Source organism: Sciurus carolinensis, chromosome 4 (genome assembly GCF_902686445.1).
Source record: "Sciurus carolinensis chromosome 4, mSciCar1.2, whole genome shotgun sequence".
In the NCBI taxonomy this organism is placed as follows: Eukaryota; Metazoa; Chordata; class Mammalia; order Rodentia; family Sciuridae; genus Sciurus; species Sciurus carolinensis.
The window spans coordinates 159,156,730-159,176,091 of NC_062216.1; the positions used below are offsets into that span (position 1 = coordinate 159,156,730).

General features: G+C 41.6%; 1 protein-coding gene across 1 annotated transcript in view; it reads left to right on the forward strand.

Annotated features, from left to right (window-relative positions):
- The first annotated feature begins 4,079 nt into the window (after positions 1 to 4,079).
- Stab2 (stabilin 2) overlaps positions 4,080 to 19,362 on the forward strand; it is a 155,650-nt gene continuing 140,367 nt past the window's right edge. Inside the window, 3 exon segments of the mRNA XM_047551615.1 lie at positions 4,080 to 4,306; positions 7,475 to 7,608; positions 9,048 to 9,163. Of these exon segments, the coding sequence (XP_047407571.1) occupies positions 4,232 to 4,306; positions 7,475 to 7,608; positions 9,048 to 9,163 (325 nt within the window). The 5' untranslated portion in view covers positions 4,080 to 4,231.

Consider the following 19,362-nt stretch of genomic DNA (forward strand, 5'->3'; position numbering starts at 1 on the left):
GCGAGTTTTGCTGGCTTTACCTTGGCCAGAATCTGAAGTTCATCAAGGAACACAGTGGCTGAGGAAGGGCCGGGTGGGAGTCGGGTACATCCCAGTAGTTCCCAACAATTTCTCCCAAGGAAAGTTCTCAGGGGCTTTTAAAAAATCAGCCCTCCCCCAGGCACCAATGTCTTTTGAAAAAATTCCGGGAGTTCTTGAATCTGTTGCAACTATATAAAACTGCCTTTACAGTTTTCTAGACAGTTGTTCCAGAAAGAACAATATTGAGCTGCTGTTCTGAGATATTTTTCTTCCTCAGTTTCACAAAAGCTGACAAGGGAATGAAAACTAAATAAATTCTAACCAGAAAATTAACCTTAGATTCCCAATTTCTGGCCTTTTATTTGTTTTTCCCTTTATTTCAGTCAGCTTCTTGACTACTGTGATTAAAAGACCTGAACAGAAAAACTGTAGAAGAGGAAACGCATTTGGGGGCTCACAGTTTCAGAGGTCTCAACCCATAGAGAGTGGGCTTCATTCCTTGGGGCTCAATGTGAGGCAGAACATCATGGCAGAAGAGTGTGGCAGAGGGAAGCAGCTCATGTGATGACCAAGAAGCAGAGAGAGACTTCACCAGCCAGATGCAAACTACATACCTCAAAGGTATGCACCCAGTGACCCACCTCTTCCGGCCACACCCTGCCCACCTTTAGTCACCACTCAGTGAATCCCTGTCAGGGGATTAGTTTAAGACTCTCATAACCCAATCACTTCACTTCCTAACCCAATCTCTTCACTTCTGAATGTTCTTGCATTGTTTCACACATGAACTTTTGGGGGACACCTCACATCCAAACCATAATACCCCGCTAAGCAAAAGATACTATGATCCCCATATAGCCAGGTAGGTTCGTTCTACTTCGTAAGCACAGACTCTACCCCTGTGGGTCACCTCCCCAATTCCAGAATGATTTGTTCAAGGTGCGTGGAGGACCCAGCAAATCAAGGGGGTGCATCAACCTCGGGCTCCTGGCTTCAAATCCCTGCCCTCCTCTCACTAGCTGTGTGACCCCAGACAAGATATTCACTCCTTGCTCTGCCTCAGTCTTCTCTTCTGCAAAGTGAGAATAATAGCAATATTTATATATCAGGTTTAAGGCAAATACTTGATAAGTTAAAGTCAATAATTTAAATAAATACTTAAGTTTATTGACTCAGTATGAAGAGACAATTAAACTTATCTGAGTGATTAAATAAGTCAAATGAATTCATGATTTGAAGGGCACCTGGATCAGCTGTGGGGGAGTTTGCCACAATGAGGGTGATGAAGAGGTGACGATCCTCTTTCTTGAAATACACACACAACGTGTTCTTATCCCAAGTGACTGAGACTGAATACTCAGTAACAAGCAGGCCCCGGAGCATGACTTCAACACAACAGTTGAACACCAACTACCCAGAATCCAGAGGCTGCAGGGATGCTCCTCATGGTTACCCAGGGAGAGTTCTGTCCCCACCACCAACACCATTTATTTTTTTCCTTTTGCAGAGTGAGAAGAGTCTCTTCAGACTCCACTCTGAGATTTCTCCTTTCACCCAAGGAAAGTCACCCCCAGGTCCTCCAGGGACTGTCCACACACCGTAGGAGCTATGAGAGGGAGCCACTGCCTGCAAAATAGTGCAGATTAAAAACCTTTGTCTTGGGCCGGGGAGATAGCTCAGTTGGTAGAGTGCTTGCAAGCACAAGGCCCTGGGTTCAATCCCCAGCACTGCAAAAAAAAAAAAAAAAAAACTTTGTCTCAAAACCACTTTACAGATCGGCCTGTCTTTGGGCAAGGTGTCCGTATCCTTACTGTGGCTCACATTCCTTTGGGCAGATTGTTGGAATCTCTGTCCCGGTTCATTCAAAGTGGGGGTGGGATGGAAATAACCTGAAGACTCTCTGTTCACAACACTCAAAAGAACCTCACGAACAATTAATTAATGCAACTATTAAGACAATCTCTGCACAATGTCACGTAAGCTCTAAGTATCTTGTTTTAATGCATCCAATTGCTAAAATCTATGCGTAGGTCCCAGAAAGGCTAAATTCTACTTCCTAAGAATTTAAAAATAAGAGTCTGCCTGCTAAAGTCTAAGGCAGTTTTTTCCCTAAGAGAAGCCATTAGAATACAAGATCTAGAAGTTGCTGGCACAAATTTCCAGAGGGAGAAAAGCATCCCTTGGTCTCAGAAGTTTGGGAAATATCGTCTTACAAAATGTTGAACCATTTTCGTTGGATTTGTTATGTTGTTCTACTTCAGGATTCTCAGAACCTTGACCGGTCTAACCAGAATGGTTGATCCATAGGGACAGCTTTCCCCAAACACCTGGTGAAATAATTCTTCACGGTACCCCCTACAGCATCTCTTAGAACTAAATGGTGTTTCTTGAATTTAGGAGATGCAACTCTGGGTTCATTTCATCATTTAACCTGGAACCCAATCCACTGCAAAGCCCAGATATTTCTTCACATCCTTCAGAAAGAAGAGAATGAGAAAGAAGCTTCCAACTCTCTTCCTTGGTATACTTGCTAAGGGAACACAGCTGCTATAACACATGAACTTCAAAATCTCCTGTCTGTCACACACTGTCATCAATTTCCCTCCACCAGCAGTCAGGGCAGGTGAAACCTCTCAGGAAGGCTTGAGAACGTCTTCCTCCGTCCCTGTCCCAGGAGCTCTGGCGCGGGGCCAGGTATCAGGATCCCAGCTTTCTGATGCACAGCCGCGGTGGAGACCCAGGGATCCTCAAGGGACTTTCTCTTCCTTCTTCCCATTTAGACCTCTGGTTTGCCTTTGCTGGGCCTATGTTGGGAACGTTTCTGAAATTACTGATCAACATAATGTGTTGCAAAAGTTGAGAGCAAGAAACTTTGTAGGGAAGGAAGGATTGTTTAACCAAAACTATCCTCTAATAGGCGTCCCCCCTTAGCTCAGTGTCCTGTGCCTATTTCAGTGACAAGCACAGACTTGGTCCTGCCTAGCACTGGGTCTGACACTTTTCTCTCATGGCTTCGATGGACTGGAACACCACCCGCTGCTTATTTATTCATGAGCCATCAGAGCTCTGGGCAGCAGAGGGTAGTGACCGGCAGGCCTGGCTCTGGAGCCATAGTCTGAATTCTGGATTCAGCCTCCACTAGCTATGCGACCAGGATGAGCTGCCCAACCTCTCTGCCTTAGCTTCCTCATGTGTAAGTGGGGAGAATAATCCCCACAATTTCACCAAGTGCTGTGAAGATTAAAGAAACAAATCCATGGGGGAGGTCTACGTAGTGACCACAGCACAGTAAGTTTTTAGCAAGTGTTGACTATTATTTTTTATTATCATCATCATTATTATTTTCCAGCAGTATTCTCTGCTCTAAGGCTTGAAGGGGTACAGAGAAGATGAATTCCTGCCCTCCAGGAATTCACAACTGGGCATGAGAGATAGATGAATTATGGCAGATGTAACAGCTTTCACAGGATTGTGTGCAGAATTCTGGAAGAGTCTCCAGCAGTGTGGAGGATCAGGACAGGAAGGCTTCCTGGAAGAGGTGGCATTAGACCATGCCCTGAATGACAAGATTGGACCCACAGATTCAGTCACTTGCTACAAGAAAGAACTTGAAGAAAAGGAAAAATGTATTAAAAACCCCCACTGTCAGCACCTACGAGGAGTGTGTCAGCCATGTGGGTAAAGCCACTCCCTCTTCCAAGGCACCCAAGCTTCTGGGACATTCCCTCCATTCCTGCGGTTGTGCCCGTTTGTGGGTGATCCCACAGACAGCGCCCCACAGAGGGCTTGGGGCTTTGCATTTAGATAGAAAGGTTGGTCATCTTCCTTGAGCAGTTGGGGACAGGCACAGGGCTGTGGTCAGGCCCCAAGGCAGGGTGGGCAGGACAGTAGGGAGGCCCAACTGCCTTTGTCTTTCACAAGGCACAAAATCCCAGGTCATGTCTCTGCCACAGCCCCTCCAGGAAATCCTGTCATTCATCCAGGATTTATATACAGTTCAGAGGGACCAATATCACCAAGATCCTGGATTTGCCACTTTTCCTGTCTGGAGACAGCTCTTTGGAATCTTCTGGCTCAATCCAGGAAAACGAAAGGAAAGAGTTTGAAACCCTGAAATGAGAAAGGATCCGCTCGGTGCTCATCAGTCTAAGTTGAAATAGCTGAGGCCTTCTGACAGGTGCCTGGCGGGAGGAGGAGCGACCTTCCCGACATGCTGCCCTTAACGGTGGTTTTGCTTGGGTTGGTTGTGCAGAATTTCTGCTCCCTGGCTGAAACCACAGGTCAGGTAAGAGGAAACTTGCATGTATGTTTGGTTTGTTAATGTGCATGATGTGTTCAAAAGTTTCTGTCTTTCCTGATGGTCCTGGGTAAATGGTCCTGCTCTGCACTTTGTAAATCGAGAGAAAGCTTGTGAGAATTAGACCTGAGCTTGGTGCTCCCTCTCTGAAGGAGTGTGACCCATGTGGTTCTATTTCACGTTCCACCTGCTCTGGTGAAATCTCTGATTTCAGTGCCAGCCTTCCTATTCCCTTGGCAGATTTGGGTCTTCGGGGTTTTGTTTGTTTTAATCATCTCATCCCCTACCATTCCACCTTTCCAACTGTGAAAATAATTATGAGTGTGAAGAGATGTGCTGGGGTATTCCAGAGTGGGTGACATTCTGCAGAGGAACAGAAGTAACAAATATTTACAAAAGTCATCAGGAATTCACCCATCCCTTCTGCCTTCCACAGCTGCAGTGGAAGTTTCTAGTGCTACCTTCCTGGTGGCCCTTATTCAATACATCAGCACTGCAGGACCTGGAGCAGGCTCTCAGCTGTCCCAGCAGAGTGACATTAGATCAGCCAGCACCAATCTGCGGTGACTGATTTAAAATGCATTTCACAATCTCTAACTGCCAATTAAGAAGAAATCTTAAATATGATTGTGCCTCTGCACCAGGCAAACATTTGCCAACAAGTTTTCTCTGGTTGGTTGTCTTCTGATCATTCTTCTCATAAAAATCTGGGAGGATGTATACTGCTTCATATTCCAGCTGGGATGTGGGGGAGAGTGAGTTTGAACTTGGCTTTTATTTGTCTGTTTCACAGATACTTTGGAGATGAGTCATGGTGCTCCACAGTTTACTACCTGTCCAACCCTGAGAAAATAATATAATCCCTGTCAGCTCATTCTCTCCCCTGACAGTGCCCCACAGTGACAGGAATTATCAGCAACCTGGCCTGGCCAAGAACTTGCTTTTGCAGGCCTGGTCTCTGCAAAAGCAACCCGAATCTAAAGTCTCTAAAGCTGAGCTTGCTTTGCAGAGGGAGTGAGTTTATAAATACTGAATGAGAAGTACATGAGTCATTCCATTTGAAAAAAGGTAATTGGGAGGTCAAGGAATTTCCTAAATAGAGAGTAATGAATCCAGCCTACTAAAAAAGAAAAGTCAAAGTAATGTCACCCAATACAGCTATTTAAGAAAATGGCCCCCTTTAAAATACATGTTGGCAGCCAGGCCGGTGGCACACGCCTGTAATCCCAGCAGCTTGGGAGGCTGAGGCAGGAGGATCTCGAGTTCAAAGCCAGCCTCAGCAATGGCAAGGAGCTAAACTACTCAATGAGATGCTATCTCTATTAAATAGAATACAAAATAGGGTTGGGGATGTGGGTCAGTGGTTGAGTGCCCCTGAGTTCAATCCCCAGTACCCTCCCCCCAAAAAACACAGATATACATACATACATATACACACTCTAGTGTCATGACAGTTGGAGGGGGTTAATTCATACGGTATCTATGACTGGCTTTTATCATCATTCCACAAAGAACAGTCCAGTACTATCTGGATTCATAAGGATTACCAAATGAAAGCTTCCAGTAAAAACAGAGGTTTCATTTTTTCTCTCTGCCACTTGGATACAAGGAAGAGAAAGGACTAATAAAAGAATCAACAGACTAGTAATTTACAGTGTGACCTCAAGCAAGTCACTGCACTGTCCTCACTTCAGTTCCCCCCACCGTAAAACGAGGATGATGATATTTACCCCACTTATCTCTAGAGTGGCGAAGTTCAAATAAAATCACACTTTTGGAAGGGCACAGTCCCCTACCTTGTTCTGCACACATAAGGTTTCTCTTTCCGCAGACCTTGCCTATTTCAGTGTCCTTGGAAGTAGCTGTGGTGTTTCCACACGTCCCCGTGCTGGGCCCAGAGAACGAAGCATGGGGTAACAGGAAGTATGGGATGTGGTCCTCCCTGCAAGGGGCTTTTAAATGCAGAGTAAAGACTAACCAGATTTCCCTGGGCCAGCCGGAGCAAGAGATGCCTGTGGCTTTGTGGACGTGATGATGTTGGTCGGGCCTTGCAGGGTGCAGCCTGGGTAGCCAAGGGGGTGGGACAGAGTATTCCTGTGAGGACAGACACCAGGCCAGGCACAGAGGTGGGATGGAGGCTTTCAGAGCCAGCATTTACTACTGGCTACTTCAGGTTGTGTGCTGGGTAGTATGCCCCTGTTCCAGCACGGAAAGTTCTCGATAACCCGGAGAGTGGTTATTGATATCTGCCCTCCATAGGTCATGGTGCAGGGTAAGGAGTTCACTCAAGATTGTGAGCTTTGAAGATCCAGAGCTTATCTCCAAACCCAGGTCTTTTGACTCCCAGATTTGGTCTCTCTTTGTTGTGCAAAGATACTTCATCTTAAACCTGATGGAGGGAGTAAGGTACTTGAGAAAAGGGAGGAAATTCATGTGGAGGGTCAGCCCTGCATCTGGAGCAATGGGAGGCAGGCCCAAAGTGGGTCCGGATCATTTTTTCAGTAGTTCATTCTGTGCCACTTTGTGTTGCTAAATAACTGTCCGAGGTGGGCCTGCCTGAAGTCCCAAATTTGTTCATTTAATCAGGCAGTATAAGTGGGTACCAGTGGATCAGACACTATTGAGGGGCTCAGGCTACAGCAATGGTCACCACAGAGCAAGACCCCTGTTCTCATAGAGCCTACCTTCCAGTTGGATTGTAGTCTGAAGATTGCAGGAGCTGTCTCCTCCGTAGCATGCAGCACGGTTCAGACCTGAGCCGTCATTCCTGTGGCGTCAATGCTGAAAACTCTCCCTGAGGCCTGTCCATCTATGACCCACTGATCTTGAGTAACCTGCTTTAACAATTTCCCATCCAAAACACTATTCTGGGATACATTCCAGGTTTCTCCTTTGGCTAAATGTGAGTAAGGACATAAGGTTACCTTGCAGGACTCCAGACTCAAGATCAGGGATGGCAAGTCAGTGCGCCTCCCTCACCCATGCCATGGCAGACATTGCTTGTTGATCCCAACACTCTGGCCAGTCATTACCAATCAACTTCATTGCCATCCTTGACTTTCCTTTCAGGTGAAACCAAGGGAGAAGATTGGCCAAGCCAGATGTTTTGCAAGGCTCTGATCCTGGGCATTGATATTTGTGGTTATGTTTGCACAGGCAAAAAGATGCGATAAGGAGTCTCTTCTGACAATTAGGACCCAGTGCCGATCCTGCTCACTTAATGTTGAAATTGAGTGCCCAGATGGTTATACCAAGATAACCAACAAATCTGTAGGAGTTCGGGATTGCAGGTACTCACTAGGAGAAAACAAGTGTGACTGAGTCTCAGAATTGGGACTCCAAATTGAAACTCCCTGTCTTGAAAACTGCAAAGCATTTCCATGGTTTTTCTCTAACACTATATTGGACCCAAACTTAGGTAACTCACAACTTAAGAACTTGGGTCTAAAGCACCTCTTATCATTGATTCACATTTTTATACAAAATTGTACTGATTTGCTTATAAACACCCCCCCTTCCTCTTGCCTCTTTTTTTAATATCTGGGGATTTGTTTCATTTGGAAAGAGTTCCAGTTGGAACTTTTGAAAGGCCTTGGGTCTGGTAGTCATCTCACTAACAAACTAGGGACCCAGATCCTATTGAGGACCCAAAGAAAGGGGGCAAATGAATTTCAGCATGCTTGAATTCTTTGTGATGTTGCATTCTCAATGACTTCTCAAGATTCAAAATTCTCATAGGATGATAAGCAGTCTTGCTTGCGGGCCAAAGGGTGCAGCTATGAGGCTCAAGTACAAATGTGACTTTTTAAATAAAAAGTCAATTTGCTAACTTAGAAATTAAACTTTACTTAATGAGTTAATTATATATATATTTTATATATAGTAGTTATAGATAAACAGCATGCCTTTGTTTTATTTGCTTATGTTTGTATGCCTTACTCAGGATCGAACCCAGTGTCTCACACATGCTAGCAAAGTGCTCTCTCTGCCACTGAGCCACAGCCCCAGGCCCTCAATGAGTTAATTTTTAATTCAGAATAAAGAATTGACTTTTTTTAAAATTTTGTACAAAATGAAATCCTAATACTGTTACATAACACTTTTTAAAATTCATTTTCGTTTAATGTGACCACATGACACTCTAAAACCCAAATCACCATTTTCAATACAAATGTACATGTTTAAGCATACATTTTTAAGTTAACATTGTTAACTGTGTGTCCTGGACAGTAGTTCTCTAGGACTTGTACTCATCTTGCATAACCAAAGCTTTGTGCCTTTTGGCCAAGCCCTAATTTCAAGCTCCTTTTAACCCCTGTCAGTGAACATTCTATGAGTTTGATTCCTCATATAATTGGGATCTGTGATATTTGTCCTTACGTACCTGATCTAAGTAACTCAGTATAATATCCTCCATGTGAATCCATGTTGCTTACAAATGACAAGAGCTCCTTCTTTTCTAAGACTGAGTAATATTCTAATATTTTATTCTGTGTTTGAATATTATCTATGATCTACCCCCACCATTTTCATTGTTTCTTGATTTTTTATCCATTTCTAACAATTAAAAATAATTCATGATTAAGTATTATTCCATCTAGAAAACCAAATTTGTTCAATCTATGTATTTTTAAATATAGGTAAACATAAAAACATAGACTAATCCCCTCACCTGGAGTTAATTGCATTGCTGTGATCATAGGTTAATGTCCTCTCTTTACTCTCCAAGGTACGCCTTTGAGATCAGAACATACTCTCTATCTCTCCCTGGATGCCGCCATATTTGCAGAAAAAACTATCTCCAACCTGAGTGTTGTCCAGGTCACTGGGGTCCAGACTGCATGGGTAAGTGGCACAACCTTTGCACTTTTGTACTTGCTTTTCAATGTCTGAATTCACAGAAAATTGAGTTGAAAGAAGCCCAGTAAAAGGAGAATATAAGCACCTTTTTCCAGAAATTTCCATGTTAGTCTATATGTTGAAACTCTTTCTTACTCCGTCAGTAAAGAAATCTACCGTAACTAGAGATCACTTTTTTAAAAAATTCCTTTTTAAATGAGAGAAAGGGACAATTGAAAGGTTATTTATTTTTATTTAAAAAAAAAAAGATAACAGGTCAAAGAGAAGAAATGAGAATGCTGGGTACAATTTTCTTTAGGAAGAAACATCTTGAAGACTATAGTTATTGTTTGGCAACCAAAATAACCAATAAATAATATAAAAATTTAAGTCTTACGATGGAATTTCAAACTCTATCATATTAAACTTTATATACTTTAGTGGAAAGCAATTGTGTGTAAAGTTATATGAAATATATGTTTATTTTAAAAATTAATTCTGACCAGTTTCCACTGTATGAAAACTACAAACAAAGTTTTAGTAATTTGCCCAGACTCCGATGATCAAGCATAGCATTTTGCCAGCTGAAACTGAACTTTTATCCTGATTATACATTAAAACTCAAACAGTGACTGAGTCCTTGCTATGATATGCAATTATGCAAAATCCCTGGTTTGGGGAATCAAAAATCGGATATTTTAATTCATGACTTTGTCACTGAGTCTATCCTCCAAGATGCAATGAAAATCTCTCTTTATGATCCACTAACAAGGGGAAGTGAGTTCTCTAGCTTTTTCGTGCTGGTTGAAGTAATACAAGTAAATTGTGCACCATTTGTAAAGTTTGGAAAGGTACAAAGAAAGAAAAAAATATCAACTCATGTTCTGATTCTGCCACAAATAGGAAACCCTAAATATTTTGGCTTATTTCAATCTTGGTCTTTTTTTCTGTAATCTTCTAAATAGTTGAGCCCATATTGTATGTATCTTGTTGTCTCCTGCATTTTTTTTCTTAACTAATGATTAAATGACTAATAGCTTCCATCTATTCAACATTACTGACATTAGGTACTAGTAAGGTTCTTGGCTTTTTATTTTCTGATACAATTCCTAAAATAAACCTTTCAGTTAGATAGTTTTATCTCCATTTGCCTATGAGGGATCAGATATTTAGAGATTATCTCTTGCCAGTTCCTTTTGGGATGATAAGTGATAAAGTGAGTTCAAGTTCAAGGCTTCCGTGCACCAAAGGCTGCTCTTTCCACTTTGTCCCACTGCCTGAAGCACAATATGGAGAAAGAGATCGTCAACATGCATTTCTGATTCCTCTCTCCATTAGGAGGTCCTTCCAGCCTTCCCAGTTGAGGCCTGTGGTATGCTCCAGGCCCCAGGAAGGTCCACATTAGAGATTTAGACCTCTGTTAACTGCTCTGTGCTGGTTTCACCCAGCATATTGGCATATATGTATAAAACTTCAGCCCATCCTTACCAAGTGTCCTGATGCAGCGTCTTTACCCAGACTCCCAGATTTCAAAGACTTCTTTTCAGGTCAAAGGCAGTCATGTCTTCAGCCAATTCTCACAGACATCCTAATGCGATTGAAAGAACTTCTAGATTTGCTTTCCTCTTTCCAACCTATGAAAACTAAACTGATGTTAAGTTATTAATCAGATACACTGCAGATAAGAAAAAACTTGGTCTAAGATGCATTACAAAAGTCAGCGCGTCCAACAGAATGAGTGACAGACCCAGCCAGGAGGACAAAACAACAGGGGACCTGCAACCCCAAGTTTCAGGGGTGAACTTAGTTGCATCGCGAGTTTGGGCCAATGACTTCTTACTTACGCTTCGGTCTCCTTATCTGCCAAATAAGAGGTAACAGGTCCTGCTTTACAAAATTGTCATAGAGGTTTGCAAACAACAATCTAGGTGAAGTGGCTCAGTGCAAGACACACAAAGGCACTTTAGAAATGTTGTGTGTCTAAATGAACACGTGAACAGCCGTCCACGTGGCTCCCTAATAATGAAGGGAGAAGGAAACAGCACTCTGTCGGAGCCCTTGTCTCAAGGGTGAGTAACTCTGGAAACATGAGCCAGCAAACAGGATTCAAAATCTTTAGCAGGTTCCATGGCATTGCTTTGTGCTCTGTGGGGCAAACGTGCCAAGGCTCACATCTACCATCAGAGGGGTCAGAAAGGAGTCTCTGAATGCTCAGGCGTTTCCTTTAGACAGGTGTCCAAGCCAGAGAAGCAAAACACATGAAAACCAGGGTCGGACATTTTTTCTGTTGCACTCTCATTGGGGGAAAAGGGTACTTCCCTTTATCTTCATATTCCAAACATACTAAAAGTTACAAAAGGCTTCCTGCCGTCAGCTCAGGGAGAAGATAAACCTCTCCGCGGCTGCGTATTTCACCTCTCACATTCTGTGTGATGACAGCAAGGTCCTGTCTATCACTTTACATTTCCGCAAGGACAAAGCCATTTCGGAGCTGCTGACATGCGTCCACCCTCCTTTTTGAGGAAGCACACTCCCAAGCTCCAAAGTGACCTTGTGACCAAGGCACATAGGCAACCATTTCCTTTATCATACAACAACAAATCCACTGCTCAGCACCTCTAGGGGACTTTGAAGATCATTTCCATCATGTCTTAAATTAGGAAATAGCAGGATGATCAACACTGAAAACTTAGAAAACACAGAAAAGCACAATGATTTAAAAAATTGCCTATTTTCTATAATGAAAAAAAAAAAAGCATAGTTTCTCACTTGGGGGGAAAGAAATATGCTGACATAAGAAAGGTTATTTTTACTTGAACTTGCTTCTCGCTATTTAAAATTTGTACTGCTTTACCAAGTATGCATGTGAAAAAGCCTTTTCTTATTAGCATAGAAACATATTTTCAACTTTGCAACTTAATCATATTTGAACAGACGATATTCTGGTTGAGAGGAAGTTGGATTTCTTTATTTGTTCTTTTGATTCCACCATGAATATGATCAATGTGTGCAACAACTCAAAGTAAGGGAAGAAGAATGAATGCAGAAAGGTCACGTCTAAGCTCGATTGTAGCCACCGAACTTTTAAAGAAAGGTGATGACATGAAAGAGGGACCTTCAGAGTCTCTTAGCAGATAAAGTTACAGGAGGTCCCTGGCCTTCAGTTGGGCAGGAAGTTTATTCTCTTCCTTTAAAGAAACAGATCAGCTGATGATTTGCTGACAGCTTATAATGGCCCAATCTCCAGTGTGAGAAAAGTCATGATACAAGAGACCACCCTAGTAGTGGTGACCAAAAGGAAATGTGATAATGCCTTAAAATAGCCTTATCAGCTACTTCAGCCTCACAATGTATCAGAAATATGCCCTTGTAGCAAATTCTGTAAGATCTCTTTTCAAACATTGGTGCTGAGACTGTCAGTTTCATCGTATTTATTATTTCACCCCAAGGTGAAAGAAAAATGATTTGAGAAGCAAGAAATAAATGTATACTTTGACCTTAAAATTTTTATTTACAAACCAAACAGGTAGTTTTCATATATTGTTCAACCACTGTATTTAGGACATAAACTCAGGACTCCCAACACCCTCACACCCCTGCTATGTTTCTTCCAAAGTGCCTCCCAGGGTTGGTCAACTCATAAAAGTCAAATATTTATTGAGCACCTACTATATGCTGCACATAATCATATATATGATAGGACCTAACCCAGCCATGAATATACTAGGTCTCTAATCCCAAGTTGATAGACTAATGAGGGAGATAGACACAAAAGCAATAGTACCTGCACATTTTACCTGTGAGCCCAGGAGAGGATGCTGGGATTTTGAGGAGTTTGGCAGCTCGCCCTGTTTGCCTGGCCAGCAAAACCTAACCACCCCCCAAAGACCTTGCCTCCAGATACCACGTCACTGGGGGGCGAGGGTTCCATGTGTGGATTTGCAGAGGATGCAAACATGGAGCCCTAACAATAAGTACTCACCCTGACCTTTAACCCACTGAGTCCCAAGCCCCTGGGAGATGGGCTGGGCCAGGATGGAGCACTTCCTACAGAGAAAAGCTTCCTATCTCCTGCAAATGGGACTCAGGAAAATCCCCAGGACAGAAATCCAACCAGCCTTCACCCTTAGCACACCTATGGGAAAACATCCGATGGCCACGGATAGCTGGAAGGCCACTCATTTCAGAGAAGGACGTGTTAGGGTCTCGCCTCTTCAGAAATCAGCCCCAAGGCCAGCCTCACCAGCCCCTTCCTGACCCCAGCAAGAGGCATGCAGGCTCCTTTTTATTCTGGCTGGACTTCATTTTACTTTCTCATCAAGTACAAGGGAAATCGCTGCCAGCTTTGAAAATTACAGTAGGGAATCGATGAATGTTGAGTAAATCAATCAATTCAATGAATGACCCATAGAAACAAATAAACTATGTAAATATCATTAGCAATCCAAAGAAGCACAAGTTCAAGACTGTACAGTCAGGCAGAACTTAATCCTCACCTCTGGATCTCATGACTGTGTGACCTCATTACCTAACCTTCCCACGCCTCAGTTTCTTTTAGGTAAAGTAGTGATCACAGCCCTTCACGGGGCCAAGGGTGAGGATTAAATAAACTGAGACAGTATATGTCACGTGCCCATCATTCTACCCAGGGTATAGGTTGCTCATAAGCACAACCACAGTAATAATAATAAAAACAAAAAGCAAAGGCAGCAGAAAATGAACAAGGATAAGTTAAGAAACCTTTGTAAAACCAACATTGGGTCCCTGGAAGATGTATACCCATGATTAGCTAAATGGACATCTAGACGTGAAGAACGTTCCTTGAACATCTCAACTACACTAACACATACAAATGAGGACATTTAGAGATTAAAGGCATCACAATGTATAAATTACCATGTGTTTAACATTAATGATTCGGATACCTGAATTTGTTTTCCTCTCCAGTGAGTGTAAATTCTAGAAAAGCATCCTCCCAAGATCTAAATAACGTTTAATCAACCATTTTTAGGACACCAATCACCTTTCCAAACCTGTCACTGGAGCACAGCATCAATTCTGATGGATTTTTTTCAGCTATTCTTTAGTCTTAATTTGTACACAGTAAAATACGCCCTTCTTGGTGTACAGTGTTTTGAGTTGGGACAAACACAGCACCCTTGAAAAGCAAGAAATAAATGTATACTTTGACCTTAAAATTTTTATTTACAAACCAAACAGGTAGTTTTCATATATTGTTTAACCACTGTATTTAGGACATAAAATCAGGACTCCCAACACCTTCACACCCCTGCTATGTTTCTTCCAAAGTGCCTCCCAGGGTTGGTCAACTCATAAAAGTCAAATATTTATTGAGCACCTACTATATGCTGTGGAAGCCACCACAGTTAAGATACAGAACAGTTACACCCTCTGATGGCCTCCCCAGCTTCCAGCCTCTGGCAAATACTGTTTTCTGTGCCTATACTTCCACCTTTGTGTCATAGAACTAGAATCCCACAGTAGGGACTTTCCTGGGCTGACTTCTTTCCCTTAGCCTAATGCATCCAAGATCAGTCCATGCTATCACAAGTACCAGCAGCTCCAAAGGACTCCTTTGTGACTGAACCCAGTTTGTTTATTCACTAACTGAAAACATTTGCAGTTGTTTCCAATTTGGGGCAATTAAGTACAAAAACTCTATGGATTTTTATGTACAGGTTTTTTCATGAGCACAAGGTTTTATTTCACTTAGATAAATACCCAGACATGGGGTCCTCCATGGCAGAGTGAATGTATGTTTAACTTTGTGAGAAACTGCGTGAACTGTCTTCCGAAGCATCCATTATCATTTTTCTTCCCCACCACCAATGTGTGTGGGTTCCAGCTGTTTGGCAACCTTGCTGGCACCTGGCATAATGTGGTTTTTCCCTTTTTCAGCCATTCTAGTGGGTGTGTAATGGTCTTTCATTGCCATCTTTTTAATTTGCATCTTTTTGTGTGTTTATTATCTATTCATCTTTCAGGTGTTCTTCTTATCAAGTTTGGAGCACTAATTAATCTTTGAGATACAAGTTTTCTACTGCGTGTGTGATTTATAAATATTTCCTCGTGGTCTGTGTCTTATCTTTCACTCTCTTAATGGTACTCGTTGAACAGAAAACATCCTTCATTTTGGCAAGGCCACTCTTGTGTCCTAACTAGAAATTCTGGACTCACCTAATGACACAAAGATCTTTCTAGAAGCTTTATAGTTTGGGGCTTTACATTGAGGTCCATTATCTATATCAAGTTTACTTTCACATGTGGTTTGAGGGATGGGTCAAGTTCATATCTTTGTATGTAGATAATAATTCCAATAATTCCAGTAACATTTCTTGAAAAGACTGTCCTCTCTCCATTGAATTACCTTTGTGGTACTGTAAAAAACAAGCTCACCTTCTGTGTCTTCTTGATCTGTATTCTGTCCCTTCACCACTACCACCCACCTTGACTATCGCTTTGTAGGAAGTCCTGGAATCAGGTAGGATAAGTCCCCCAACTTGGCCTTTTTCAAAATTATTTTAGTTATTCCAGCAACTTTGCTTTGCCATATAAATATAGAATCACTTTGCCATTTCTATCAAGAAAAATAAATCCTGTTAGGATTTCATTTTAATTTTTAGTGCATTATAGTTATACAAAATTGTGGGGTTCCTTTTGCCATATTCAAAATGCATATAATGATTTACTCCATCCTGCTAGGATTTTAATTGGAATTATACTAAATCTATAGACCAGTTGAGGGAGGACTAACATCTGAAAATACTGAATATTCTAATTCATATCCACAGTACTGTACACCATTTATTTAGGACTTCTTTTGTTTTGTTCATTAGTATTTTGTAGATTTGAATTTATAGATTTTATACTACTTTTGTTACATTAATACCTAAGATATTCATGACTGTTGGCACTATTTTAATGGATTTTTTACATTTTTTTATTTAGCTTTTAATTTTTAACAGACTGCATTTTGATTCATTGTACACAAATGGGGTACATAATTTTGTTTCTATGATTGTACACAATGTAGATTCATACCATTTGTGTAATCATACATGTACATAGGGTAATGATGTCTGTCTCATACCACCATTTTTCATACCCCCCATTTCCTTCTACATATTCTAATGTTCCCCCATTATTGATTTTTACATTTTCAATTGTTAATTATTCATGGTTACTTTATAGAAATATAATTGATATTTGTATATTGACCTTGAATCCTGAGAACTTACTAATATTAGTTCTAATAAATTTTTGAAAATTCTTTGGAATTTCCCCATAGATAATTATGTTTACTGAAAATAGAAACAGTTGTATTTCTTTCTCACCAAACTGAATGCAATTTATGATTTTTTTCTTGCCTTATTTTACTGACCTGATGTTTTCTCTGTTTTGCATATTGCTGGATTAGGTTAGCTAAGACTCTGTTAGAAATTGTTGGGTCTATGCTCATTAGAGATGTGGTTCTATAATTTTCTTTCCTTGTTAATACATTTGTCTGACTTTGCAATCAGGGTAATAATGTGCTACATATGAAGTGAACTGGACCGTGTTCTCTTTTCTTCAACTTCCTAGAAGGGTTTTGTAAAATTGGCATCATTTATTCCTTGAATGTGAGATAGTATTCACCAATGAAGCCATTTAGCATGGAATTTCCTTTGAGCAAATGATTTTAATTTCAAATTCTTAAGTATAAGGATAGTCATGTTATCTATTTTCTCCTTCCATTAGCTTTAGTTTTTCACATTCAGTAAAATTTGTCTACTTCATTTATGTTGTCACATTTATTGGCATAAAGTTGATCATAATGTGTTAGCTTTTCATCACTGTGACCAAAATACCTGACAAGAACGACTTAGAGGAGGAAAGTTTATTTGGGGCTCACAGTTTCAGAGGTTCAGTTCATGGTTGACTGATTCCATTGCTCTTGGTCCAAGATGAAGCAGAGCATCATGGCGGAAGGGTGTGGCGGAGGAAAGCTACTCAGCTCATAGTAGCCAGGAAGTAGAAAGACAGAAATTCTAGGGACAAAATATAAACCCCACAGGCATGCCCCCAATGACCTACTTCCTTCAGCCCCACCCCACCTGCCTGCAGTTACCACACAGTTACCACACAGTAGTCCATTCACATGTTAATCTGTCAAATGGTTTCATGCATGCTTAGGTTACAGCGCTCACATACGACCTTTCACCTCCAGGCATATTGTCTCACAACCATAGCAAAAATACGTATTAATTCTCCCTTTCGTGGGCTTAAGCTGTAACTGGTCCTTTTCAGCATTTCCCCCTCTCCCTCTCACCTTTATGTGGATCCAGATCCATACCTGGTATCATTTGGTTTCTTCCAGATCAATTTCCGTTATCTTTTAGATTTGTATGTCTGGAAAAATCTTTATCTGGACTTGGTTTTTGAAAAACATTATTGTTGGATATAGAATTCTAAATCGCCTCTTTGGTTGGTTTTGGTTCTCTGAAGATATTGTTCCCTGTCCTCTAGCTTGTGTTGTGTCTAACAAGGGACCTGTCATTGGACCTGTGTCCTCGCAACAGTGTCTCTTTTCCCTTTGGATGTTATTAAGATTTTCTCTTTTTCACTGATTTTAAGGAATTTTTTATGGTGTGTAGTTTTCTTCTTGATGCTCTTGCTAAGGGTTCTTTGAGCTCTGGGAACTGTGAGTTTACACATTTCCTCAAATTTGGAAATTTGAGGCCGTACATTTTTCAGATGGTTTTCCTTTTCCCTCTTCAGAGACTCCAAGTTCATGTATATTTAGGTGCTTGACATTGTTCCACAACTCTCTCACGCTCTGCTCCTTGTTTCTCAGTTTTCCTGTTTCATTTCGTTTCCATTTAAGTTCACTGCATCTTTTCTCTCATTGTTTAAACTGCTATTAATTTTACATAGTACTTTTTCTTCTGTTAGTTTTTCATTAAAAATTTCAATTTATATCTGATTTATATCTCCTTTCTGTAACATGCTTTTCCTCTCTTCTAGGATACACAGAATACAGTTATAACTATTTTTAAAACTCTGTCTATCCTATGTGTCATTTCTGGTTGGCTTTAGTTTTTCTCTTCATTATTCATACCGGGTACATTTTTATTTAATTCAGGTATTGCAAATTTTACTTTGGTTGGGAGTTTGATGCACATGCATTTTATTAAAACACTCCTTCCCTAACACAATGCACATACACATGTGCACATACACATGTGCGTGCGCGCACACACACACATACACACACACACATTCTTAAACTTTGTTCTGAAACAAACAAAACTACAGTCATAAGAGGCTGGAGATGCAACTCCATGATAGAGCACTTGCTTAGCATGCATGAAACCCTGGGTTTGATTCCTAGCACTGGAAAAAAAGAAAAAAGAAAAAGAAGAGGAAGAAAGGAAAGAAGAAAGCTGCGTAAAGGTACATTATAATCAAATTTCTAGGACCCAGATTAGTTGGAAATTTGTTTGAGCCTGCTCTTAGATTTTGTTGCATGAGACTAAAGCAGCCTTTAATCTAGGACTGATTGTTCCCACCAGAGAGGTAGGGTTCTTCTGAGCCTGCTTCCCAATGTCCCATGTAGTCCAAGATTTTCTGCTCCTGGTGAAGGAACACCAAATACCCCTGGCCTGGGTGAGCTGGGTCTTAGCCCTATATTCTCCCTGAAACTCCCCCTTCCCCTAGTACTTGAGATTGAACCCAGGGTGCTCTCTCACTGAGCTACATCCTCAGCCCTTTCTATTTTTTTGAGATGGGGTCTCACTAAGTCCCCTTGAACTTGCGATCCTCCTGCCTCAGCCTCCCAAGTCGCTGGGATTATAAGCATGAGCCGCTACCTGCAACCACCCGACACTTTCAAGTGACTCCTTCCTGGCTCAGACCATTTCCTCTCTTCCACGCCAGTTCTCAGTGGTGTGGGGAGAGGAGTATGTGCAGAGCTCCAGAGCTTGCTCACCTCGTCTCTGGGCAGCTCGCTTGCCTCTGGTTCTGCCCTGTGGGCTTCAGAAAAATTCCCCAAATTCCCCATACTCCATCTCCCAGCTGAGGGTTCCACTGGACTCCATCTAGGCTCCCCTCCTGCACTGCACGGGGACAGTTTTGGGGCTTACCTCATTTCCCATCTCATGGATCACTGTCCTCTGCTGCCTGTGGGGTACTCTTTGAAACCCAAA